Consider the following 24,387-nt stretch of genomic DNA (forward strand, 5'->3'; position numbering starts at 1 on the left):
CTGCTTATGAAGTAACTGCCATCGCCTGGGAATTGTTCAGGGGGACCTGGATGAGCCAACAGGGTGCAGGTAGAGAGAGTTTCAAGGTAACAGTGTGTTTTTGGGTCCAAGTGCCTGTTTCTGTCCAGGACCCAGCTTCCCTACAGCTTTGTCTGAAGCTCCCATCAAGCTATCTATGTCATTCCCATCTCATTTTCCCTCCTACTTTGAATTTTTGTTCTCATTCTATAGCTAGCCTCATGGAACATGTTCATGAAGTTAATAAAAGTTTAGTAATTGATAATACCTAAAGCCTGTGTTTCTCAAGGGACATTCCTACCTCCTGTCACCAAAACAATCTTGATGGAGGTGAGAATATTAATACATATGTCCACATGTACATGCACACACAGTACAACTCATGTACACATAAAACACAGCACATGCACACGCACACATGTACACATACACATGCCTGGAAATGGGCTCAAAGTGCAGGGCCAGCAGCAGTGTTGCATATTTCCAAAGGCGAGCATGTCAGGTGCCCCCTGGAAAAATAGCAGGGTTCTTAAAAATCTCATATTCTGTCCTAAAAATCCCCTGAAGTTATTCTTGTACTCAAAAGTGTACTTCTGCATTATAACAACAAGGTACAGTTTTATAATTGCCAGTTAAATTATTTAACTTTTTTTTCTCCATAAGTCTTCAAGTGAAATGGATATTCCAGGCAGATACATGTTTGGCATACGGTTTCTCATACCTCAGTTTGGGTTATATAGGATCCTTCTTCTGTCATGAAGTATTTGAAGATTGTGTTTGAAAATTATGTTTAAAATGATTGTGTGAAAGATAGGTGGTTAGTGATGGCAGCTGATCTTCTAGCTCCGTGGTTCCCAAAGTGTTGTCTTTGGATTAGCAGCAGGAGGAACACCTGGGAACTTGTTAGAAATGCGGATTCTTGGGCCCCACCTCAGATCTGATTCAGACATTCTGGGGGTGGGGCCCAGCAATGGGATTTAATGGGCCTTCAGGTGATTCTGATGCCTGCTGGTTGTTGAGGGGTTGAACTGTCCTAAGTTCCTCAGTAGAGTTGGGGGCCAGAGGGTGGGGGTGACCAAGTGCAGTGTGGGTTCAGGCCCTCCAGGTTTCATCCTGTAGGGACTCTGGTTGCATCTCTGTCTTACCCCTCTTTTTTCGTTCCTTTCAAAATGGTAGTACTTGCTAAAACCAGGAAACTCAGAAGGCAAATTGAAACATTTCTGTACGATCTGGGAAGATGCATCGGAAAGTCGGTGTAGAAATGGCAAAATGTTTAGTAAGCTGCAGGATAAGTAAAAGCAGCCAAGAGGTTTCTGCAGTTACAGAAGGTCTTATGGGGCACTTAACTTCTTTGAGAGAAATGTGTCTCAAAGGGGAGCAGTTAACCAGGAAGCTAAAGCTAGTAGTGAAAGAATTCTTTCAGGGGGGCCAAGAAGGAAGGGGCTGCACTCCCAAGAGTGGGAGGAGGAAAGCCAACTGGAAGACCTTGTAAGTAACGTTTGTGTGAGTGAATGAATAAATGTCACCTAAAATGATAATACTTCCAGTCATGGTTCTTAGGTGGTCAGGTCAGCGAGAGCCAAAGAATGAGGCTGTGCCACCAGGGGGCAGCGGAGCCCCATTGTGGAAACCAACTGGAAGGGCAAACTCTGGTTGGTAAAATGACAGTATTAGGCACACCCTGGGGAGAATGTATCTTTCACCCAGTTTGTTTGTGTGTAAATTGCATACACAAGATGAGGGAAGCATAGAAGAGGTGTCCTCTGTGAGGTAAGGCATGTGAGATTTGCACACTGATCGTGAGCAGATAAAAATCTGCCTGTTAAGAGGCTGCAGGGCCTTGACTTGAAGGCCCTCTCCGATGGCATTTGCAGTTTCAGGAACATATGCCCTGCTTATTTTTCTTCTGTGGCTGGGGGCAGGTTAACAAGCAGAGGCACTTTCACACAAGGCTTGTTTATTCACTTAGCTTGGAGCCTGGGGTCCCCACATCTTTCCCTGAGCAGGTGGAATTGTGCAGTGGGGGGGGGGGGGCTGGTGTGGGGCAGGACAGTGAGTCTGAGTGTGGTAGGGCCAGGGAGCTTTTCCTTGCTGAGGGCTGTGCTCCCCCCGCCTCCAGGGGAGCATGGTGGTTAAGAGCAAAGACCCTGGAGCCCAACCCTACTGTTACAGGGTTTGAATTCCTGCTTCTCTTTGGCTAGAGAGCATTTGGTGAATTGCTTACCTTGTTTGTGACTCAGTTTCCTTATCAGTGAAATAGGAAGAATAATAGTATCTCCCTCATAGGATTGTTCTCAGGATCAAATGATTTTGTATAGGTAACATGGCTTAACGTGTAAACACTGTGAAGTATTAATGATTACTGTTATTGTTGTCATTAGCCGAAAGTGTGTGACAATTCTGGGGTAGGTTGTTGGAGGAGGTCTTGGAGAGGATGTGATTGCTCGTTGACCCGCAAGCTGAACCTAGGCAGTCAGAGCTCCTCACCCCTTCCCCTGTCCTTAGAATGTACAATTGGCCTACCATTCCCCACTAGGAGCTGTTTCTGGGACATAGACTTGAGAATAGGGTGTCATCGAGACCCTCTGGACTGAATATGTGACTGAACTTAGTTAAGGCCTCTGTATAAACTTTTAAGATTTGGTAGGCAGGTGTGGAGTTCTTGCAGCCACCCCAGCCCAGTCTTGTATAGAAGTTTCTTTGCTTATTACACTGGCCACCTACCAATCTGGAGTGGCCTGCCTCTTTCTTCTGTCTCTCCATGCCCTCTGTGTATAGGGGCCAGTTTTAGATTCTACCCCAGCAAGCTCCCAAGGTTGTGAACTAATACAGTTCAGGCCAGAACCAAGACTCTGGGTGACCTGTCATGTAGGTGGGCACAGCAGTGGGGGATTCTGGGCAGTGGCCATTCTTGGCCTTAGAAGAGGCCAGTTGTATTGACTCTGTCTCTTCGGGAGAGAGATGTAGGTGGTTGCCACATGTACCGGGGTGGGCCCAGCCCTTGAGTGGCTGGGGCCTCTGAAAGCTGGGCAGGCGGGCAATGTCACAGACATGCTGCTCCGGGTTTGGGGCGGTCTCTGGCTCTAGAGGCCACCTGGTATAACACGGACTGAGCACTTGCTCTCAGCCAGGCCTGGCATGTGCCAGCTTCTTCATCACCAAGGCCACAGGCGGAGAGAGATACTGTTGTTACCACTACTTTATAGATGGTAACACGGAAACAAAGAGAGGCTAAGAGAATGCAGATTGGGGTGGAAGGAGTACAGATGTGAGCCTTGCTGCCAGCTGGGCAGCCAGTCCCACAGGAGTTAGAGGATGCCGTGTGGCCCGGTGGACATCTGGGTCTGGAGGTCTTCGTCCTGTGGCAGCTGCACCAGCTGTAGGTACATCTGTTGTGACAGAGACCCCTGAAAACCCCTGGCCTGGTCTGGATGCCTGGGGAGGGGCAGGGCAGGGCTGATGACAGAATGCTTTGTTGGGAGTAGGGGGTGTAGTCTATGACCATGGACTAGAGAGATGCTCCTCCATTACAAAGGAATGAGACACCTGGCTACAATGCCCTTGACCCAAGGGTAGAGGTTGGAGCAGATTTGGCACAGTCGAACATTGGCTCCAGGGAAGGCTTTTGTTTGGTGCTCTTAAACATATGTATTATTAGTGTGTGAAGGAAGAGAACCTTTCATCTTCGAGAACTGTCATCTTTAATCATCAGACTATCTTTTAAAGGCTTCAATATTCCTTTTTATGCAATTTGCATGAAATGAGGTTTTTAAAATATAACATGTTTTAAAATGCATTTGGCAGATGAGTTAATGTGTATTTTTTAGTGGAGTCTTAACTAAAAATTCCCATTGATGGCGGTTTCCAATGGTCTTACAGTTGGCACCCCCCGAGGTTTGAGATCTCTGAAATGAAATGCTCGCACACAGGCAAGAGAGCAGCCCTGCTCATTAGGGGAGCTGTGTATGGCATGTCTTTTATTCCTGCTGGATCGGCAAGGGACAAATGCTGAATTTTTTTAAAAGGGAGTCAACTAGATTGAAGTTACAAATGGACTGCAATCATATGACTCTAAAGAAAGATGAATAACTTTTCTTAAGTACAAGTGAATAGAAGGAAACTGGATTGTTTTCCTTCTCCTGTATTCACTTGTACGATTAAGGAATTGACATTTCTGTTACTCGGAATGAGGAGGCATCTGGCATCAAAAAGGGGGCATTGCGGAGAAGAGTCCAGCCCTTCTGGTCCAGTGGTGACACATAATTATACCTTATTAAACCGGGTAGAGAAGTTTTGCCCTGAGGAGAATAGGTAAGCCATTATTGGGAAGCCAATCACCCACAAAATGCACCTCATGTTTCTCCTTAATTATAGATATTTGTGTCATTTTAGACCGCACATTGTTTGGGGAAGCGAAGGCAGTCCTCTGAACTGACCTTGAACAGTGATTGCCTAGAGCTAAGAGGTGATTAGGTAGGCATGTTTTCCTGACTGCCTGGCTGGTGGCTGGGGGGGCGGGGGGGGGGGCTCTGTGGGATGGGGCTGCACCCCTAGTGATGCTCTGAGACCTCAGGTGCGGGGCTGGTCTTCAGGGGACCTGTGCTAGGGTAGGCTTGCACTTAGGGGCCTACAGGCCACGTGCAGAGAGCTGCTTTTTTAGAATCTGGGGACATTTGGTTGTTTGAAGATTGTGTTCTGTCAACAATGCTTTTGAGGCCATTATCACATTCAGCCGGGGACTTGCTTCCCTCCAAGAGTGTGGCACCAAGAAAGGCCCACCTGTGCTCTGGAATGGTGTAGGTGCCTCTTCCTGTCTTAGCTCTGCTGATTGCCTTGGGTTGAACTCTTCTTCCAGCCTCCACAGACCAATGGACACTATGTTCATAATTGTTTCCTCAATTGCTGATGGTAATTAGATCAAAGTGAATTTGCTTTAGAGAGCTGGAAAAGAATGAACAAAGAGGAACTCAGTACATAGGTACTGAGCAACAAGCAAGGTGGGAAGTTGAGAAATAAACATGGGTCTAGTGTAGGAGAGAGAGAGAGAGAATACTTACCCATAGAGGATTTTGGGCTGCCCAGGGGAGATCCTGAAGCTAGATGGTTTTTAGAAAGGTGAAGAAGTAGAGGACCTTGCCTCTACTTTGGTCATAAGCAGAGAGGACCAAAGTCTTCACAATATCGTGAAGTTCCATTACTTTTCCCCTCAATAATAAAAATAACCAATTGTTAAAAGCAACCCCAAAATCCTACCAAAAAGAGTACAGTCACTGTCACCATTTTGGTATGTATCTTTCCAGTCTTTCATTATTTATACACATTGAAAAAAATAGTTTAACGGCTACATAATATATTGAGGTGCACTCATGCATTTTACCAACCTCCTACTCTTGGACATTTGAGTTATTTCCTTTTCTTCTCAATTCAATAATGTAGACATGAATGATTGGGCAGGTAGGCATTTCTGCATTGGAGTTTTATCCATCCCTTGGCCTACAGATCCATTGCGGTAGACTTTATGCAGTCTTGGAGAGCATGCACGCTTATGGTATGCATGCAAATGAAAACCACCCTCAGTTTATGCTTGGTAAGGGATGTGCATTGGGTCACATAGTTCAGCTGTGGTTGCATTCGGCTGTGATCTGTTATGGGTCTGCAAAGCCCTCATATGCCCAGTGTTCCTTCCTGGAAAACTCTTCCCAGGTGACCTGGTAGATCCCTCCCAGCAGTTACTGTTGGTTCTAACAAGGGAGGTTGGAATGGCTCGGCAAAATACCTTTCTAAGGCCATCTGTGGACAGGTAATGGAAAAAGGAAATTCCTGTTGGTTTGATCAATTTACATGGAAAATATTAAACCAATGAGCTTTCCTTGGTGCAGCTACCCAAGCAGATGGTGAAAGGGAGCACACCATTCGTGCAGGTTATTGTAATGCCCCTGGGCCAGCCAGAATTTCTTCAGCTGGCTTCTTGCTGTGGGAGGACAGTTTGCGGAAGTGGTAGAATGCATTGTCAAAGTGGAATAAAAATACCCACCCTGGTGTGCAGGTTCCCCCTCCTCTCTGAGGGCACTGCCTCTCACTCCTCCTGACTGTAGCGGGACTCCTTGTGCCTTTGATGTTCAAGGAGCCTGGAAGCCAAAGAGGCCCTAAGAATGGGCCTTACCTGTTTGTGTGGTGTCTTGAGCCCAGACCGTCAAAAGCTAAATCAAGCCCATTTCTTCTGCCAGCGAATGTTTGCAGATTCTACTTCATCATTTATGCATTAAATTCACCTCTGTATTACATAGCAGGCTTCAGTCTAATAAAATCTTGTCAGAGCAAGATCCAGAAATTGACCTGCTCTCTCTTGTTTTTGTACGTTTGTCTAGTGGTGTAAGTCTGAAATTGATGGACTTCACGCAAATTTTACAAGATGCTTCTGCCTTTCAGCATCTATTATGTATTTTAAACTATTGGGTATCCCTAAGCAGCAGGTAATGGGGCAAGCAAGACCCAGAGCCTGGCTACTTTGACTCAATATGTCCACACATATTGAGTGAACTCAGTAGTTTGTCGGTGACTCTGAACAATAAGAACTTCTTTCTTTTACCTTTGGTGTTTGGCTCTGAACTGTGTCCTAATTCTGCCCTGTAGCCAGTAGTCTGGGATGCCATGAGGGAAGAATGTGAAGAAAGGCAGTAGGAGGCACATCACTTATCAGATACTACCAATTAGCCAGTGCTTTTTATATGCCAGGTGTTATACTCAGTACCTCTTCTGTGTTACCATATTTAGTCATGACAATTTTTTTTTTTCACTTTATATATGAGGGAAACAAGCCTCAGGGAGATTAAGTAACCTGCTCAGGATCACACAGCCGTGTGGTTTGGGCTAGAATTGGATCCCAGTTCTGACTGTAAAGTCCATGTTCTTAAGTGTTACACTGCACTGCCTGCTGAGCCAGAGATTTGTCCCATGTAGTGTCCCTGTTTGAGTTTATTCTGCCTGTTTCAAAAACAACTTCAGGTAAGATGACACACCCACATCTCATTTTCTCCTTGTTGCCAGGTTCTGTGTCTCATTCTCCCTTTCTCTTACCATTCCTGTGCCCCTTCCTGACTTGGCCTTACTTTTACCAGCCTTACATGTGGGTGGGTGATGGATGAAGACAGGCCGGTGTCACCTGGGCCCAAAGAGACTCCAGAGTCCTGAGGAAGAGAGACTATATCAGATCTTGCCCTCCACCCTGGCTTTTTGCAGGGCTGTTGCCAGGGATGGAGGGATGCAGAACCCATCTCGGTTCTTGGCTAGCTTGTTGGCCCCACCCTGTTCTTACTCTGGGACAGAGTTTTCGGTCTTGGGTGTGACTTTTTCACCTAAGAACAATGAATAACTAAACCAATCCTCTTTTAGTAGATATATGAATAAAATTTGTGAGAAGTATGCTAGAAACATTGTCTAGGGGACTATTTGAAAGATGCAAACAGTCCACACGCAATCTAATGACTTCTTTTGTTTTTACTTTAGATGCAGCAGCAAGAGTACTGCTCGCTGAAGTCCAGCCTTTCGGCCTTTGCCCTGGGGCTGGGTCGCCTCCTCTGCTATTGGTGGCTGGCAGAGCTGATGGTTCACCTCATGTACATGCACGCCATCTACAGCAGCGCCCCTCTCCTGAGGGCTGTCTCTTGTTGGACCTTAGGTAATTGTGGAAATGACTGTCGGGAGAACGAGCATCAAGAGTCAGCTTCAGAGTGAAGCTGGACCGGGGGCAGACAGGGTGTAGTTGCCTTGAGCAAACGCTTTTTTTTTTGTTTTGTTTTGTTTTGTTTTTGTTTTTCAACCTTGTTCCTCTTGTGGCCAAGACGATGCATGTGTGAAGTGGCTGGTGGATGTGAGGGCCAGGCTTTTTGGTCTGGGAGCCGAGGATGGTAGGGATCCCTTTTCATCACGGAATCCTGCTAAGCTTGGCTGGGTCTGCATCTTCATGGTGTGGCCAGCACTGGACTTAACAGCGCGTAAGAGATGCGGGGGTGCAGGGGCAGCCTTTGAGTCCCTGCAAAGAGGTAATGCTCCAAGACTGAGTTGTCCTGTGGTATTCTTTGTGGTTCTTGTGTATGATAATAAAGAAACGAATACGAGCTTTAGAATCAGACAGACATGGGTGTGAATCTCAGCTCCACGAACCACTAGTGGGCAGCCTTTGGCAGCTTACTAAACCTCTCCATAGCTTCATCTTAGGAGATGAACAGACTTGCTTTTGCAGGTTTTTCTTCCCCTTACGTTGCTTTATTTTTGAGAGAGAGAGAGCGAGAGAGTACGTGCATGAGTAGGGGAGGGGCAGAGAGAGAGGAAACAAAGAATCCCAAGCAGGCTCCACACTGTCAGTGCAGAGCCTGATGTGGGTCTCGATCTCACAAGAGAGATCATGACCTGATCCGAAGTCAAGAATCAGACACTTAACTGACTGAGTCACCCAGGTGCCCCTGCAGGGTTGTTTTGAGGATTAAATAGAGCCATGCAGGTGAAGGGCTTAGCTCATAGTGTCTGGTAGGTAGAACGAATGGTGTGTGCCCATGTATGTCCCTCTATTGCCCCACCCCTTTTTTTGTCTATGCAAGTAGGTGGAATGGAAGTGATTTCCTAAGCAGGGCACAATTTCTAGTATAGGACTTGTCTGTGGAGAAACCATTGTTCTTTAGTTCTCTGGTCAAAACAGCAGAGACCATGCCCCTTTCTGAACAAAATCTCATTTCCTTGTTTGCTCTCCTTTTAAGAACTCCTGTGGTAGCTGAATTCAGCCCTGTGGTCTGACCTCTAGCCTGTAGCTCCAATGGGAAATGTGTGATCTTCCGGCCAGATTAAGCCGCTCCCCATGGAGGGCAAGAGTACAAACCTGATGCCTTATCTCTTTGGTGATTTATAGATTTTTTAAAAAGTCTTGATTGTCCTTGGTATCACACATGCTTAATCAGAATGTTTTCAAGGGAGATACGTTTTAGGGTTGGAAAAATACTGAGTTGTTTTAATTACAGTTTCTTTATTTCCCTCAAACATATCTTTTTTTTATAGTTGGAGGGTAACTAATGTAAAGTTTTAATGATCTGCTTAGACAAACAGAATAGGATTAAATGTTGACATGCTAAATCAGATCCCAGTTGTACTGCATCCAAATTAAGATACTACCAGTTTGGGTGATTCTAACTGGGAATAACAGAAAGCACAACTCAAAATGGGGTTTAAACAAGGAAAAGCTGTTATCTCGATGGTCAGGACCAGGGGCGGTAAATCCAGGGACTCTGAAAAGTCATCACTGATTCATTTAGGGATCTGTCACTCGGCTTAAGAACTAACCAGATTCCTAGAAGCCCTTTGTTTACATCTGCAACCCATCACCTTCTGTCACCCTCTCCTGAGTTTTGGTTGTGTCATTCATTCCCCCTTTTTTTTTTTTTTAAACTGAAAAACAGAGACTTTATTTTTAGAGCAGTTTTAGGTTTATAGAAAAATGGAGAGGAAAGTGCGGAGATGTCCCATGCATTCCCTGGCCCTCACACATGCACAGCCTCCACGACTACCAACGTCTCCACTGGGGCAGTGTGTTTGTTGCAGCTGATGGACCTACATCCATGCATCATTATCACCTGAAATCTATTATTTATATTAGGATTAACTCTTGGAGTTTGTGGTACAGTTTCTGGGTTTTGACAGATGTATAATGACATGTATCCACCACTGTAAGGTCACAGAGTAGTTTCACAGCCCTGAAAATCCTTGGTGTTCTTTCTTCTCATCCCTTCTTCCCTTCTAACCCCCAGAAACCACTGATCTTTTTATCATCTCCGTAGTTTTGCCTTTTTCAGAATGTCGTGTAATTGGAAACATACAGTATGGAGCTTTTTGAGATTGACATCTTTCACTTAGAACTATTATGCATTTAAGGTTCCTTCATGTCTTTTCATGGCATGATAGCTCATTTATTTTTAGTGCTGAATAATCCATTGTCTAGATGTACCACAGTTTGCCCACTGAAAGACCTCTTAGTTGCTTCTAAGTTTTATAATTAGGAGTAAGTGTGCTACAAACATTCGTGTGCATGTTTTTGTGGGGATACAAGTTTTAAACTCCTTTGGATAGAGACTAAGGAGTGTAATTGCTGGATTGGATGGTAAAGAGTGTATTCAGTTTTGTGAGAAACTGCCAAACTGTTTTCCAAAGTGGCTGTATCATTTTGCATTGTCACCAGCAATGAATGAGTTCCTATTACTCTGCGTTCTTGTCAGCATTTGGTGTTGTCAGTGTGTTGTATTTTGGCTACTCTAATAGCTATAGAGTAGTATTTCACTCGTTTTCATTTGCAGTTCTCCAGTGACATTTGACATAGAGCATCTTTTTCCCCATCAACAACATATCCTTTCATGATGTCTGTTAAGGTCTTTTGCCTTTTTTTAAATGGATTTTCATTTTTTTTATTGTTGATTTTTAATGGTTCTTCATGTACTTTAGATAACAGTTCTTTATCAGACAGATGTTTTGCAAATATTTTCTCCTAGTCTGTGGCTTGTCTTCTCGTTCTATTGGCAGGCAGTGTCTTTCACAGAACAATAGTTAAAAAATTCAATAAGTTCAGCTTATCAACTCTTTCTGTCATGGATTATGCCCTTAGTGTTGTATCTAAGAAGTCATTGCCACATCCAAGGTCACCTAGATTTTCTCCTATGGTATCTTCCCGGAGTTTTATAGTTTTGCACTTTACAGTTAGATCTATACTCCATTTTCAGTTAGTTTTTGTGAAGGGTGGAAAGTCTGTGTTTAGATTTTTTTTTCCATGTGGATGTTCCAGTACCATTTATTTATTTATTTAGTTAGTTTTCTTTATTTTTGAGAGGCAGAGAGAGACACAGCGCGTGTGGGGGAGGGGAAGAGAGAGACGGACATACAGAATCTGAAGCAGGCTCCAGGCTCTGAGCTGTCAGCACAGAGCCCGATGCGGGACCCGAACTCACAAACCGTGAGATCATGACCTGAGCTGAAGTCGGACGCTCAACTGACTGAGCCATCCAGGCGCCCTCCAGTACCATTTATTGAGACTAACTTTGCTCACATTGTATTGCCTTTGCTCCTTTGTTAAAGGTTGATTGCGTGTATTTATGGGGGTCTCCTCGGTTTTATTGATCTTTTTGTTCTTTTGCGGGTGTCACACTGTCCTGATTACTGTAGCTTTACAGTAAGTCTTGAAGTCAGATAGTGTCAGTCCTCTTTCAATATTGTGTTGGCTATTCTGTGTCTTTTATCTCTCCATACAAACTTTAGAATCTGTTGATATCCACAAAATAACTTGATGGGATTTTGCCTTGAATCGATCAATTAGGGAAAAACTGGTATCTTGACAATATTGAATCAATGAGCATGGGATACCTCTCCATTTAATTAGTTCTTTTTTGATTTGTGTAACATGTTTTATAGTTTTCCTTTTATATAACTTGTACATATTTTGTTAAATTATACCTAAATATTTTTTTGTGCTAATGTATATGGTATTGTTTTTAATTTCAAATTCCATGTGTTCATTGCTGGTATCTAGGGAAGTGGTTGACTTTGGTATATTAGCCTTGTATCCTGAAGCCTTGCTACTATTGCTTATTTGTTCCAGGAGGTTTTATTGTTGTTGTTGACTCTTTGGAATTTTCTACATAGACAATCATGTAACCTCCTTCCCAAAATATATGCTTTTTATTTCATTTCTTCTCTTATTGCATTAGCTGGGACTTCCAGTATGATGTTGAAAAGGACTGATCAGAGGGGACATGCTTGCCTTTTTCCTGATCTTAATGGGGAAGCTTCTGGTTTTTCACCATTAAGTATGATGTTAGCTGTAGGTTTTTTGCAGATGCTTTTTATTGAGTTGAGTAAATTCCCCTCTATTCCTAGTTTGCTGAGAGGTTTTATCATGAATGGGTGTTGGACTTTGTCATATGCTTCCTCACCACCCCCCCCCCCCCCCGGTCTGTTGATGTGATGGATTATATTAATCAGTTTTCAGACATTGAACCAGCCTTGCATAGTTGGGATAAATCTCACTTGTCATGGTGTAGAATTGTTTTTATACATTATTGGATTTGGTTTGCTAATTCTTTTTATTACAACATTATTGACTATATTCCCTATCGTATAGTTTACCTGTGACTTATTTAGTAACTGAAATTTTGTACCTCTTGATCCTCTGATTTGCTAATATGTTGAGGATTTGTGCATCTGTGTTCATGAAGACATACTGCTCTGTAGTTTTCTTGTAATGTCTTTGTCTGAGTTTGGCATTAGGGTAATGCTGGCCTCTTAGAATGAGTTAAGAAGTATTCCCTCAGATTCTGTCTTCTGGAAGAGATTGTAGTATTGGTATACTTTCTTCCTTAAATGTTTTTTGTCTTGGAAGGTTATTAATTATTGATTCAATTTTTTAAATAGATATAAGCCTATTCTGTTTCTTTGTGAGTTGGCAGATTGTATCTTTTAAGGAATTGGTTCTTTTTATCTAAGTTACTGAATTTATGGGCATAGAGTTATTCATAATATTCCCTTATTATCCTTCTCATGTTCCTGGACTCTGTAGTGATATCTTCACTTTTATTCTCGTATTAGTAATGTATGTCTTCTCTCCTTTTTTTCTTAACCTAGCTAGCGACTTACTGATTTTATCCATCAAAGAACCAGCTTTTGGTTTTGTTGACATTTTGTATTAATTTCCTATTTTTAATTTCATTGATGTCTGCTCTAATTTTTATTCTTTCTTCTGCTTACTTTGTATTTCATTTGCTCTTCTTTTTCTAGTTTCCTAAGATGGACACTTAAATTATTGATTATAGATCTTCTCTTCTAACATATGCATTTAATGTTATAAATTTCTCTCTAAGCACTGTTTGCTGCATCCCATAAATTTTGATAAATTGTATTTTCATTTTTGTTTAGTTCAAAATATGTTTTAATTTTCTCGAGATTTCTTCTGTGAACCACGTGTTATTTATAAGTGAGTTTAATCTCCAAGTATTTTCCCCAGCTATCACTAGTATTGATTTCTAGTTTAATTCCATTATAGTCTAAGAAAAGATATTGTATGATTTCTATTCTTTTAAATTTATTTAGGTGTGTTTTATAGCCCAGCATATGATCTGTCCTGGTGAATGTTCCATGTGAGCTTGAGAAGAATGTGTATTCTGTTGTTGGATGAAGTATCTATAGATGTCAATTCTGTCCAGTTGACTGATGGTACTGTTCAACTATGTCTTCACTGATTTTCTGCCTGCTGGATCTGCCCACTTTTTTTTTAATTAAAAAAATGAAAAAAAAAATTTTTAGTGTTTATTTTTGAGAGAGAGAGCAAGCGAGCGAGCAGGGGAGAGGCAGAGAGAGAGACACACACAGAATCTGAAGTAGGCTCCAGGCTCCAAGCCATTAGCACAGAGCCCAACATGGGGCTCAAACTCACAAACCGTAAGATCATGACCTGAGCCGAAGTCGGATGCCCAACTGACTGAACCACCCAAGCACCCCTGGATCTGCCCATTTCTAATAAAGGGGTGTTGAAATATCCAACTGTAATAATGAATTTGGCTGTTTCTCTTTGCAGTGCTATCAGTTGTTGCCTCATGTATTTTGATCCTCTGTTGTTCAGTACATACACATTGAGGATTATTATGTCTTCTTAAAGAAGTGACTCTTTTATTGTTATGTAGTGTCCCTCTTTATCCATGATAATTTTCTTTCCTTGGAGGTTTAATGTGTCTGAAAATTAACCAAGCTACTGTGGCTTTCTTTTGATTAATGTTAACATGGTATATCTTTCTCTATCCCTTTGCTTGTAATCTAAATGTGTCTTTATATTCAGACCGGGTTTACTTTAGACAGTATCTAGTTGGGTCTTGTTTTTTGATTCATTCTGACAATCTTTGTATTTTATTTGGTGTATTTAGACCATTGGCATTTAAAGTGATTACTGATATAATTGGGTTAATAACTTCCATGTTCTTAATGTTGTCTATTCATTGCTCTTTTCTTGTTTTTTTTTTTTTTTTTTTGTTCCTATTATTGCATGTCATTCTTTTTCTGCCTTTTGTGGTTTTTAGAATTTTTATCATTACATTTTCTCTTTTTTCTTAGCATATCCGATATACTTCTTTTTAACTTTTTAGTAGTTGCTCTAGAGTTGGCAGTATACATTTACAACTAACCCAAGACCACTTTCAGGTAATACTATATCCACTTCATGGTAGTACAAGTACCTTATGACAAAATATTTCTAATTCCTCCCTCTCATCACTTGTATAATTGCTGTCATTCATTTCATGTATATAAACTGTAATCATACATTGTTGCTTTTGTTTTGAACAGAATCTTATCTCTTAGAATAAGTAAAGATAAAATAAAAACTTATCTATCTTTGCTCTTCCTTTTCTATGTTTTTATTTTTAAATGCTTGTTTATTTTTGAAAGAGTGCACACACACATGTGCACATACACACACGTGCGCATGTGTGCAAGGGAGGGGAAGAGAGAGGGAGACAAAGGATCTTAAGTGGGCTCTTCACTGACAGCAGATAGCCTGATGTGGGGCTCAAACCCACAAGCTGTGAGATCTTGATCTGAGCTGAAGTCAGACGCTTAACCAACTGAGCCACCCAGGTACCTCAACTCTTCCTTTTTTAAAATGTAGATGTGAGTTTCTGATCTATATTATTTTTATTTTCTCTGAAGAGCCTTTTAAAACACTTATTGCAAGACAAATCTACCAGAAACAAATTCCACCATTTTTGTTTATCTGAGGAAGTCTTTATTTTTCATTCACTTTTGAAGGATCATTTTGCAGGATACAGAATTCTAGGTTGGTATATTTTTTTCCTCTCAATACTTTAAACATTATACTGTCTTCATACTTGCATGGTTTCCAAGGAGAAGTTGGATGTCACTCTTCCCTTTGTTCCTCTACAGGTTAGGTTCCCCACCCTCCTCTGTATTTATATTTGATCTTCTGCAGTTTGAGTATGATATGCCTAGGTGTAGTTTTTGGGGACATTTATTCTGTTTGGTGTTCTGTGAGCTTCCTGGATCTTTGGTTTGGTGTCTGTATTTAATTTAGGGGAAATTCTGGGGCACCTGGGTGGCTCATTTGGTTAAACATCCAACTCTTGTTTTCAGCTTGGGTCCTTAGCTGTATCCAGTCTGCTAATGTGCCCATTAAAGGCACTCTTCATTTCTGTTAGTATTTTTGATGTCTGGCATTTCTTTTTGATTCTTAGCATTTCCATCTTTCTGCTTATGTTACCAATCTGTTCTTGCATACTGGCTACTTTTTCCATTAGAGTTCTGAGTGTATTAATCATGGTTGTTTTGAATTCCTGATCTGATGATTCTAACATCCCTGCCATAACTGAGTCTGATTATGATGCTTTCTCAGTGTCTTTAAACTGTGGGGTATTGATTGATTGCTTTTTAGTATGCCTTGTAAATTTTTTGAAAGGTGGACATAATGTAGCGAGTAAAAAGAACTTCAGTAAAGGCCTTTAGTAATATAATGGTAAGGTGTGGGAAGGGGAAGTGTTCTGTAGTTCTGTGATTAGGTCTCAGTCTTTTATAAGCCTTGTCCCTGTGCTGTGAACTTCACAAGTGATGCTTTTTTTTTTTTTTTAAACCCCTCAACCCTCTTAGCTAGCGTAGGATGGCTAGAGGGGACTGGAGTTGGGTGTTTCTCTTCCCTTCATGTAGAAGACCAAAGCAGACTAGAATTGAGTATTTTCTATCTCCTGGGTTGATTAGGCTTTGATAAAACCCCAATAGGTTAGGGTATGGTAAAATAGTTTGTCTGGAGGGCAAGCCTTGTTAAGAAGAATGGAATGCTCTGGTGTATTTCCAGATGTTTATTTTACCCCTCTCCCTGCCAGGAGCATGGGGGATTTTTCTCTAATCTCCATCCTGAGAGTGTGGTAGAACTCCTGGAAATAAAGCTCACAAAAGTGCAGGGGCCTCCTTATGACTTTATTCCCCTGTGGTTTTTAACTCTCAGACTTTTCCACACCGAGCCTCCGGCAGTATCATTTACAGTCCAGATTTTCACACCCCTGTACCTGTTCCCATAGGGATTTCTGCTCCAGTAAGTTGTGATTCTCTGGGTACACCTGTCTGTCTCCATGTTTTGGGGCAGCCATTTGCCCTGTGACCTCACTTCTCTGATCCACCTAAGAATATTTGTAATTATCAGTTTGTTTAGCTTTTTATTTTTTACTAGGGTGCAGCGATGACTTCTTTGCTCTTTACGTGCTGGACCGGAAACCAGAAATCTATTCCCTTCCTTTTCATTATAGTTTTACCACAGTTAAATCTCTAAAATTGCATATTTTAAGAAATCTTCATGTAAAAGTTCATACTTGATGTGTTATTCTGTGACTTGACTTCTTTGCCTAAAAGTGTGTTTTTGAGACTCATCATGTTGATACATGTTACCATAGTTAGCGTTTTCACTGTTGTATAGCATGCCAGTGTATGCATATACTACAAATTATTTGTCTACTCTATTAATAGAAGGATATTTGAATTTATCCCAGGGTTTTGCTATTATGCATAATGCTGTTTCTGTAGATTTCTTGGAGAACATGTGCAACGAAAGTAGCTTTCAAATTCTTTGGCCCATAGTAAGAAATGCCTTTTGCATTACAGATGTGTGTGTGTGTGTGTGTGTGTGTGTGTGTGTGTGTGTGTGTGTACTGCATCTTTATTCATTCATCTATCAGTGGACACTTAGGTTGCTTCCATATTTTGGGTATTGTAAATAATCCTGCAGTGAACATAGGGGTGCATATATCTTTTTGAATTAGTATTTTCATTTTTTTTTTTTTTGGATAAATACACAGTAGTGGAATGCTGGATTGTATGGTATTGACATTTAATTTTGAAAATGTGGTGTGAATTAGATCTCATAGCTTTAATTTGCATTTCCTTGATTACTAATGAATTTGAGCATCTTTTAGTAGTTTATAAGACTTTAGTATATCATTTTCAGCAAAAATGCCTATTGATAACTTTTGCCCATTTTTCCAGTGGGATTTTTGTGTTTTTCTCATGAATCCAAAGGACTTATTTATTACTGTGTTTTCCCAGTTATATGTGCTTTTGAAAGTATGAATATCTTCTGGTTTGTGGTTTGACTTTTGAATTTTTATCTTTTGATGGACAGAATTTATTTTAATGTAGCTGAATTTATGAATTTTACTTTATGGTTGTCACACTTTGGAGAGTTAAAAAAAAATTTTCCCGACCCTCAGGTCATAAAGACATTTGCCTGTGAGACCTTTCATTATTATAGAAACAGTACATGTGCATTGCAGAAATACCCCACCAACCTTTCTCCTCTGATGTCTAATGGCCATAATGGGTGCTATATGCCCACATTGTAATTAGCCTTGTGCAAAGGGAATAGGTGTCCCGTGATTGGTTTATGATTAGAAATTTCTTCAGGGCACCGTGAGAGGGGAGGAGGGAGTTTGAACACTTGAACAAAATTGCATTTTCAATGGCAAGGATCGTGGGAAGGTTTGTTTGGTGGGCAGCCAGTAATGTTTGCTTCTGAGTAGGAAGTAGAGAACAGTGTCTTGGAGATTTCTTCTCAAACAGAAAGTTATGAAAGTTAGTGTGAGACAGCTGGGAAAATAAGATCTCAATTTTTTATAATTGATATTTCATGTCACTCTTAAAGCAATTTAGCTTTTATGATTTGCAGAGTGGCATAAATCCCATTTTACATTTCTATTTCACACTGCTAGTCTTGTCGTGATTATCAGTTAGTAACCCCTTTCATTCTCTAATGTGTCCTTATAGTGTCACCTTAGTGATAACCTTTTCTTGGACAACCGGTATTCAGACTCCATTTGAATTTGAATTCTGACTTAAAACAGGAAAGTCTTCATATCAATCCTCTCCAACTTGAAAGTAACTTTTACTCTCAATACCCTTAGCACTGGAGTATTTATTATTTGAGCTATGTCCTATTAATTAATTAATGTTCTATCGTTGCTCCATTCAGTAAGTATTTATTAAGTGCCATGCATTAGACTTGGTTGGAGGGTTGCAAAGGTGAATGAGATACAGATTTTGTTCTCCAGAAGCTTATTCTAGTGAAGTCACACATGAAGATCATTGTTTTCTCTTTTTCTTTTTTTAAAGTTTACTTATTTTTGAGAGAGAGAGAGAGACAGAGACAGACAGACACAGACACTGAGAGAGAATCCCAAGCAAGCTTTGTAGTAGTGTGGAGCCTGACATGGGGGCTCAAACCCATGAACCATGAGATCATGACCTGAGCCAAAACCAAGAATCAGACGCTTAACTGGCTGAGCCATCCAGGTGCCCAAGAACATTGTTTTCTTACTGCATATACAATTTTGTAGTACTGAGACAGATGTCTGTATGGATTCAGTGGACAGAGGGTACAAAAGAGGATGGGGTTACTCTTCACCTCCTGCTACCTCTGGAAATAGGGGTGAGTCGCAAAGGTTTTGTAGAGGGGCTCATGTTTCAGTTGATTCTTAAAATGGACGGGCAGGGCTGAGGGGGAGGGCTTGGGGCTGCAGCGTACACAAAGGTCCTGCTTGGTACGGGTTACTGTGGTGCACTTGGGACTGTAAACCGTAAGTGGAGCTGGATGTGAGTCTCAGATATAGTGAGAGATTCTTCCAGAAAGACAGGGGTTTTTTAATGGATAACTTGGAACAATGCTAAGGACGATATACTTTACCTTTTAGGCGATAGGATGCCGTGGAAGTAATTTAACTACTTTGGGCATTTAAAAAAATTTTTTTTTTCAACGTTTATTTATTTTTGGGACAGAGAGAGACAGAGCATGAATGGGGGAGGGGCAGAGAGAGAGGGAGACACAGAATAGGAAACAGGCTCCAGGCTCTGAGCCATCAGGCCAGAGCCTGACGCGGGGCTTGAGCTCCCGAACCGGGAGATCGTGACCTAGCTGAAGTCGGAAGCTTAACCGACTGCGCCACCCGGGCGCCCCACTTTGGGCATTTTAAATACTCAAACTGTGAAAACCATCAAGTGTTTAAGCAGAGAGGAAACAGATGAGAATTGGGGTTTAGAATATCATTCTGCCTGCAGTGCAGGATATGAATCAGGGCGGAGTAAGACTGTAAATAGGAAAATCTGTTAGAATGTGGTCCATCTCTTCATTCAACAAATGTGAAAGAGCCAGAGGGCATTTTACATGACAGACTGTTAGTTAACCAGGAGCAAGACGGTCAGGACTTGAATGGAGCAGGGGGCTGAAGAAGAAGAAGGTGAAAGTGAGGAAAGAGAAAGATGGAAGTAAGGTCAGTGGTGTCTACTCACCATTGTGAAAGGGAGGTGGCAGAGGGACGAGTCTAGAGAGTTTAGAGTTGAGGTGATGACTGACACTTCCGTTCACCAGTAGCCAGGGATACAGGAGGACGAGGAGCAGGTTTTAGGGAAGAATGAAGAGTCCAGTCTTTGACAAGTTGAGTTTAAAATGGAACATTGAGGCAGAGACGTCTCTGCTACAGTTAGCTAGATGGCACTGGAGCTCATGAGAGGGACTGGGGATGAGACAGACCCTTGAAAGCCATCACATGTAGCGTCCCTGGGTATGAAGGGATTAGCAAATGTGTCGAGTGAGAAAAAAAAAAGGAGGGTCGTGGTTAGAACTTGAGGAAATGCCAGCAATTAAGAGGCAGGCAGAAAAGGAGGTGCCAGCAACAGATGAGAAGGAATAGTAACCAGTGCAGGAGGAAGCAGATGGCTTTGTGAAGGTTTCAAGAAGAAAAGGATGCTCAGTTTATCAGAAATTGAAGAGAGGCCGGGGAAGAAGGGACAAAAGAGAGTCTGTTTCGTTTTGAAAAGTGCTGTGGGCTTTGGCCATGGTTGGCTTTTTCCACTGTTGATTCGGTCATTTATAGGGAGTTTCAATCAGGGCTGTAGAGTAATCAGAAGGGAGAAGATAGAGACAATAGCCACTATGCTGCTTTAGCGGTGTTCAGCGATGATGGCTGGTGTTTTGTGTCCCTGTCAGGGCAGCTCAGGTGCCCTTGCTCAGACCCAGCCCAGTGACCCTCACCTGCTCCTCTCTAGCCTTGTGGCAGTCCTGCCTTCCCCGTGTCTCTCCTCTGGGTGTCCCTTCCTCCAGGCTGCTATGGCTTTCCCTAGCTTTAGGGTCTGGGAGCTAATATCTTTTAAGATGCTCGGAGAGAGAAAGAAAACAAGCATTAAGGACTTAAAAGGCTTTCAAAGGCCATGGGGCCTTGGGTGCTGGTGTGCAGTTTCTCATTTCCTTCTGAAATAGTAAAGATATATTTCAATTTTTTTGGATCATTTCTATCCTCTTTCCTTCCGTAATGCCTTTTTCCCCCCATCCTGAATTTGCAGTACAGTGTGAGGCAGCAGCACAGCCCAAGTAAAAGCTGCCTGTCTGTCTTATGCACCAGAAGATATGCAACTGGGCTTTCATCTCTAAGGACCTCAGGACTGGGTAATATTCTGCCCTGCCCAGAAATGACCCATCCTGAGCACCTCTAAGTAGAGCAAAAGCTCTCCTTCTACAGCTAGAAAAGGAACTATGCCACCACCTTTGGTGTCTGTCTCTTCTTGGTACTCACCAGGGCGCTGCTTGGGTGCTGAATGCACCCTTCATGTGCATGTTCAGGTGAAGAAAATACATTTTGTAGGGACGCTGCCTAGTGAATGACATTACATTGGTGTTAATGAGTGAGCAGACATCCAAGCCAGCGACTGAGCCATGATTTTGCATAAAGTGCCAAAGGGGGATCCTGCACCTTATGTTTTTATTCCAAAGAGTGATGACTGCAAAGTTAACAGGAATAGGGATGTAAATAGAAGTTGTTTACTGTGGGATTCGTTTGATGTGGTTAATCAAACAATGAGGATATTCACAAACTGCGTGGAAGGTATTAGATCCCCTCTTGCTGGAGATGGAAAATGCAGTGGTGGCTGGCGTGGGGCTGACAGAGCTCAAGTGCTACTCATTGTAATTAAGAGGACATTAGGGACTCCATGGCAACGGGGTGACATTTGTTTTTCTTTCATTCCCTGTAATACCCTCCTGGAGATGTCAGAATAGAATTTCCTTCCCGTTTATTTTATCCTTGCTCAGGGAGAGGTTGATTTCTTTTCCCTTCTACTTCACTTTTCATTGAGGCTTAGAGCTCCTATAACCAGCTTCTTGGCTCAAGCTAGGCTCCAGGGGGATTTGCTGCATGAGTGCTGAGTAGGTAGAGCTTTAGGGGCCTAGGAGTGGCACCATGTCAGGGCTGTGCCAGACCTGAATGGGGCTGCCTCTGTCTCCTGAGGGACTGTCCTGGCACCTCCATAACACTTTCTTACTGAAAGGATAGAACTTTAGAGAAAGAACACCACCATTTAAGAGGCACGTAGGGAAGGAGGGGTTGGCAACCAATGAGAAGGATTAGTAACCAATGCAGGAGGAAGCAAATGGTTTTGTGAAGGTTTCAAGAATTAAAGAGAGGCCAAGTAAGAGGGGACCGAAGAGATTCTGTTTCATTTGGCAAGTAAGAAGCCATTGTTGATGCTGGTTGTCTTGGAGGGCATAACCCAGGGTCATAGGATGAGGGAGCAGCGAGAAAATAGAAGCAGTTTTGGGGAAACTTTAAATGTGTCTGCTGAAACCAGTGAAAAGCAGTCAGAAGGGCAGACACTAGTGTGAAAAGTGATAGTAATTGTAGCTTTCTGAAGGCCAATGGGAGGATGAATTCTATTAATATGCAGGAGTGTACAGGAAGAGGATGCCGAACAGCTCCTCTTTGTGTCTGATGAGTTCAAACAGGATTTCAGTGAAAGAGGGGAGACCTTATCAGATACAGTCCTCAAGCAGTATGCCACAGGCCGAACATCTTCAAGGAGATACACAACCGTCCCATGGATAGCTGAAGACATGTGCGTCCTCTTCCCCAAAGAGGAAAACTCATCAGTCAGTGCATCCAGCTCCAGGTCCAGACTCTCGGGGAGGGGGGTGTCCGTGCCTCCTTGAGTTCCGCCATAATGTTAATACTCTGTAACCGTGGGCTCAGCTGTAGAGTTAGCCACCCCCAACACACTTGATGTGAAATGGTAGGAGAAGGGGATGTGAGTGAAGAGGAATATTAATGAAAACTTATATGTAAAGGCAGCAAATAAGACCAATAGGTAAATGTTTTAGAGCTAGTTCTGATCAGCTCTGCGACTTTCCTACTCTACTTCCCATTCTGTGTTTTTCTTGCCTTCAGCCACTACCTTTGTTGTTTGAGGTTCTTTGCCAGTGGTGTGATCCTAATCTTCATTCTTTTTTTTTTTTTTAAGATTTTATTTTTAAGAAATATCCACACTCAATGTGGTGCTCGAACTCACAACCCCGAGATCAGGAGTCAAGCCAGCCAGGAATCCCCCAATCTTCATTCCTGAGGGCTCTGAGCCCCTGGTAGTCCTGTATATATTTGACCAACGTGGTCTTCCCTTAACTAACCAGTAGGCATGGCAATACTAGGAGGCACCCTACAAGGTCCCCAAAGTTCCATGTGTACTCCTTTCTGCTTCCATTATATAGGGGTAACTATTTCCCCTCAATAGTGAGTGTTAATCTTCTCAGCTTACATAATTATCCCTCTTTACTTGTTCAGCTAGTTCTATGAGGAGCTCCAAATGGCTGGGTAATAGTAGACTTTGATTCAATGCAATCATTCTGTGTCCCCATATGAAAGTATTTCTTTGCTGGGTAATAAGATCTCTGATCTTTGATCATTGATTTCCAGGGATGGGCAGCAACTATCGTAGGAGTGGACTAAAAGTATAATAGTGAGAGGGCCACTCCCATTTCTTGGATACTGACTACATATTTAACCTGTGGGTAAGAGCGCCATATGTAGTCACTGGTTCAGGGTACTTTCTACACCCTGTGGGTCAGCACCTGAACATCATAGGCAAAGACTGCATTCCAACATCATAAGACAGTAACTTTCATCTGGTGCCATACTGGAACTATTGATAGACTATTCTGTAAGGCCAGCTGCTGCTGGATGGTGGCATGACGTCAGAAAATCCCATGGGTATGACCCATCGTCTTACTCCATTTGTATGAAGTGAGGTCACTAGATAGGAGCAAAGTTATGTCTGATGACATGACAGTCCATAAGACAGTGGTGGCAGAAGCATGATGAGTATGGAAAGCAAATCCATATCCAGAGTGCCATAACTCTCTGGCACTTCCAAGATGGAAAGGGTCCAGTAATTAACCTGATATTGGAGCAGAGAGGCTGGCAAGTTAGGCACTCAGCAGCAGTGATAGGTTAATTTGGTGAGGGGCAGTCTGTGCTGATCTCACACAAAGCCTTTGTGCTACCACTATGGTGACTTTGGTCATGACTCTGTTTAAAATCATTAGAATGGCTTTGGAAAGATGCTGGCTGATATGCCCAGGGTGTCACCATGTTATTGAGAACAGCAGGGGCCCTTTGGTTGAGTATATGGATCACAAATATTCTCATTGGCCTCATTGTGAGGTGTTCACTTAAATATTTCTTCCCCACATCCTGTCAATACTCCTCCAAATATACCAAGGAGAGCCATCAGTGAACAGAGCTCTTTTTTCCCCCCTTTAATCAAGTCCTTATGGGGCCTTAGGTGTGGGATGAGAGAAGGATCACGATTAGCAGGAGTCAGCAAATTGGGAAAGTGAGGTCCCATTTTCTGCAGTGTATTTGTGATTTCAGGATCCTGAGTGTGTGTGGGCATGTGTATGTGTGGGTGCGTGCGTGTGCGTATTGCACACACACGCACACACCCCCCACACGCACGCACACACACCCACCCCTCTTTCTTAAGGCTAAGTGGCATAAGGTGGATCTACTTGTCTTTCATTTGGATCTTGACCACACAGAAACTTCTCTAAGATAACCTATATTCTATTTCATTTCCGGTATGTTTGTATCTTACCAAGACATCTAGTATACTTGGCACTTATAGTTTTATAGGTTCTATTATCAGGGTGCTATTAACGTACCAAGCCAATTTTAGGTCTCCTGTGAGAATGAGACAAACTTGTTTCTTATAGATGAGTTAGGGACTCTGAACTGGAGGGGTAAAATTATCCTAAGGTAATGCCGTGGAGGTGTACTTTTGTCCCCACAAGGTTAAAATATACTACTTTGGATACTCACTAGTTATTACGAAATAGAAAAAGTTTTCCACGCTAAAAGCTGGTGCCAGAGCCTCTGTGAATATGCCCCAATATGTCACATCTGGAAGAACATCTCTAAATGGAGTCCCTAACTGTATTAAATCTACAGTGATGCAAACTCATTCTCCAAGGCCCATCCGTCT

At 42.3% G+C, this 24,387-nt stretch overlaps 1 protein-coding gene across 10 annotated transcripts in view; it reads left to right on the forward strand.

The window, feature by feature from the left end:
* The window catches only part of HHAT (hedgehog acyltransferase), a 321,146-nt gene that overhangs the window by 82,736 nt on the left and 214,023 nt on the right, over positions 1–24,387 (forward strand). For all 10 annotated transcript variants that reach the window (XM_045452422.1, XM_045452427.1, XM_045452424.1 and 7 more), the window contains one exon: positions 7,525–7,696. In XM_045452422.1, the coding sequence (XP_045308378.1) occupies positions 7,525–7,696 (172 nt within the window). The remainder of the gene's footprint in view (positions 1–7,524; positions 7,697–24,387) is intronic.

The sequence above is a fragment of the Leopardus geoffroyi genome, chromosome C3, assembly GCF_018350155.1.
Source record: "Leopardus geoffroyi isolate Oge1 chromosome C3, O.geoffroyi_Oge1_pat1.0, whole genome shotgun sequence".
Taxonomy (NCBI): domain Eukaryota; kingdom Metazoa; phylum Chordata; class Mammalia; order Carnivora; family Felidae; genus Leopardus; species Leopardus geoffroyi.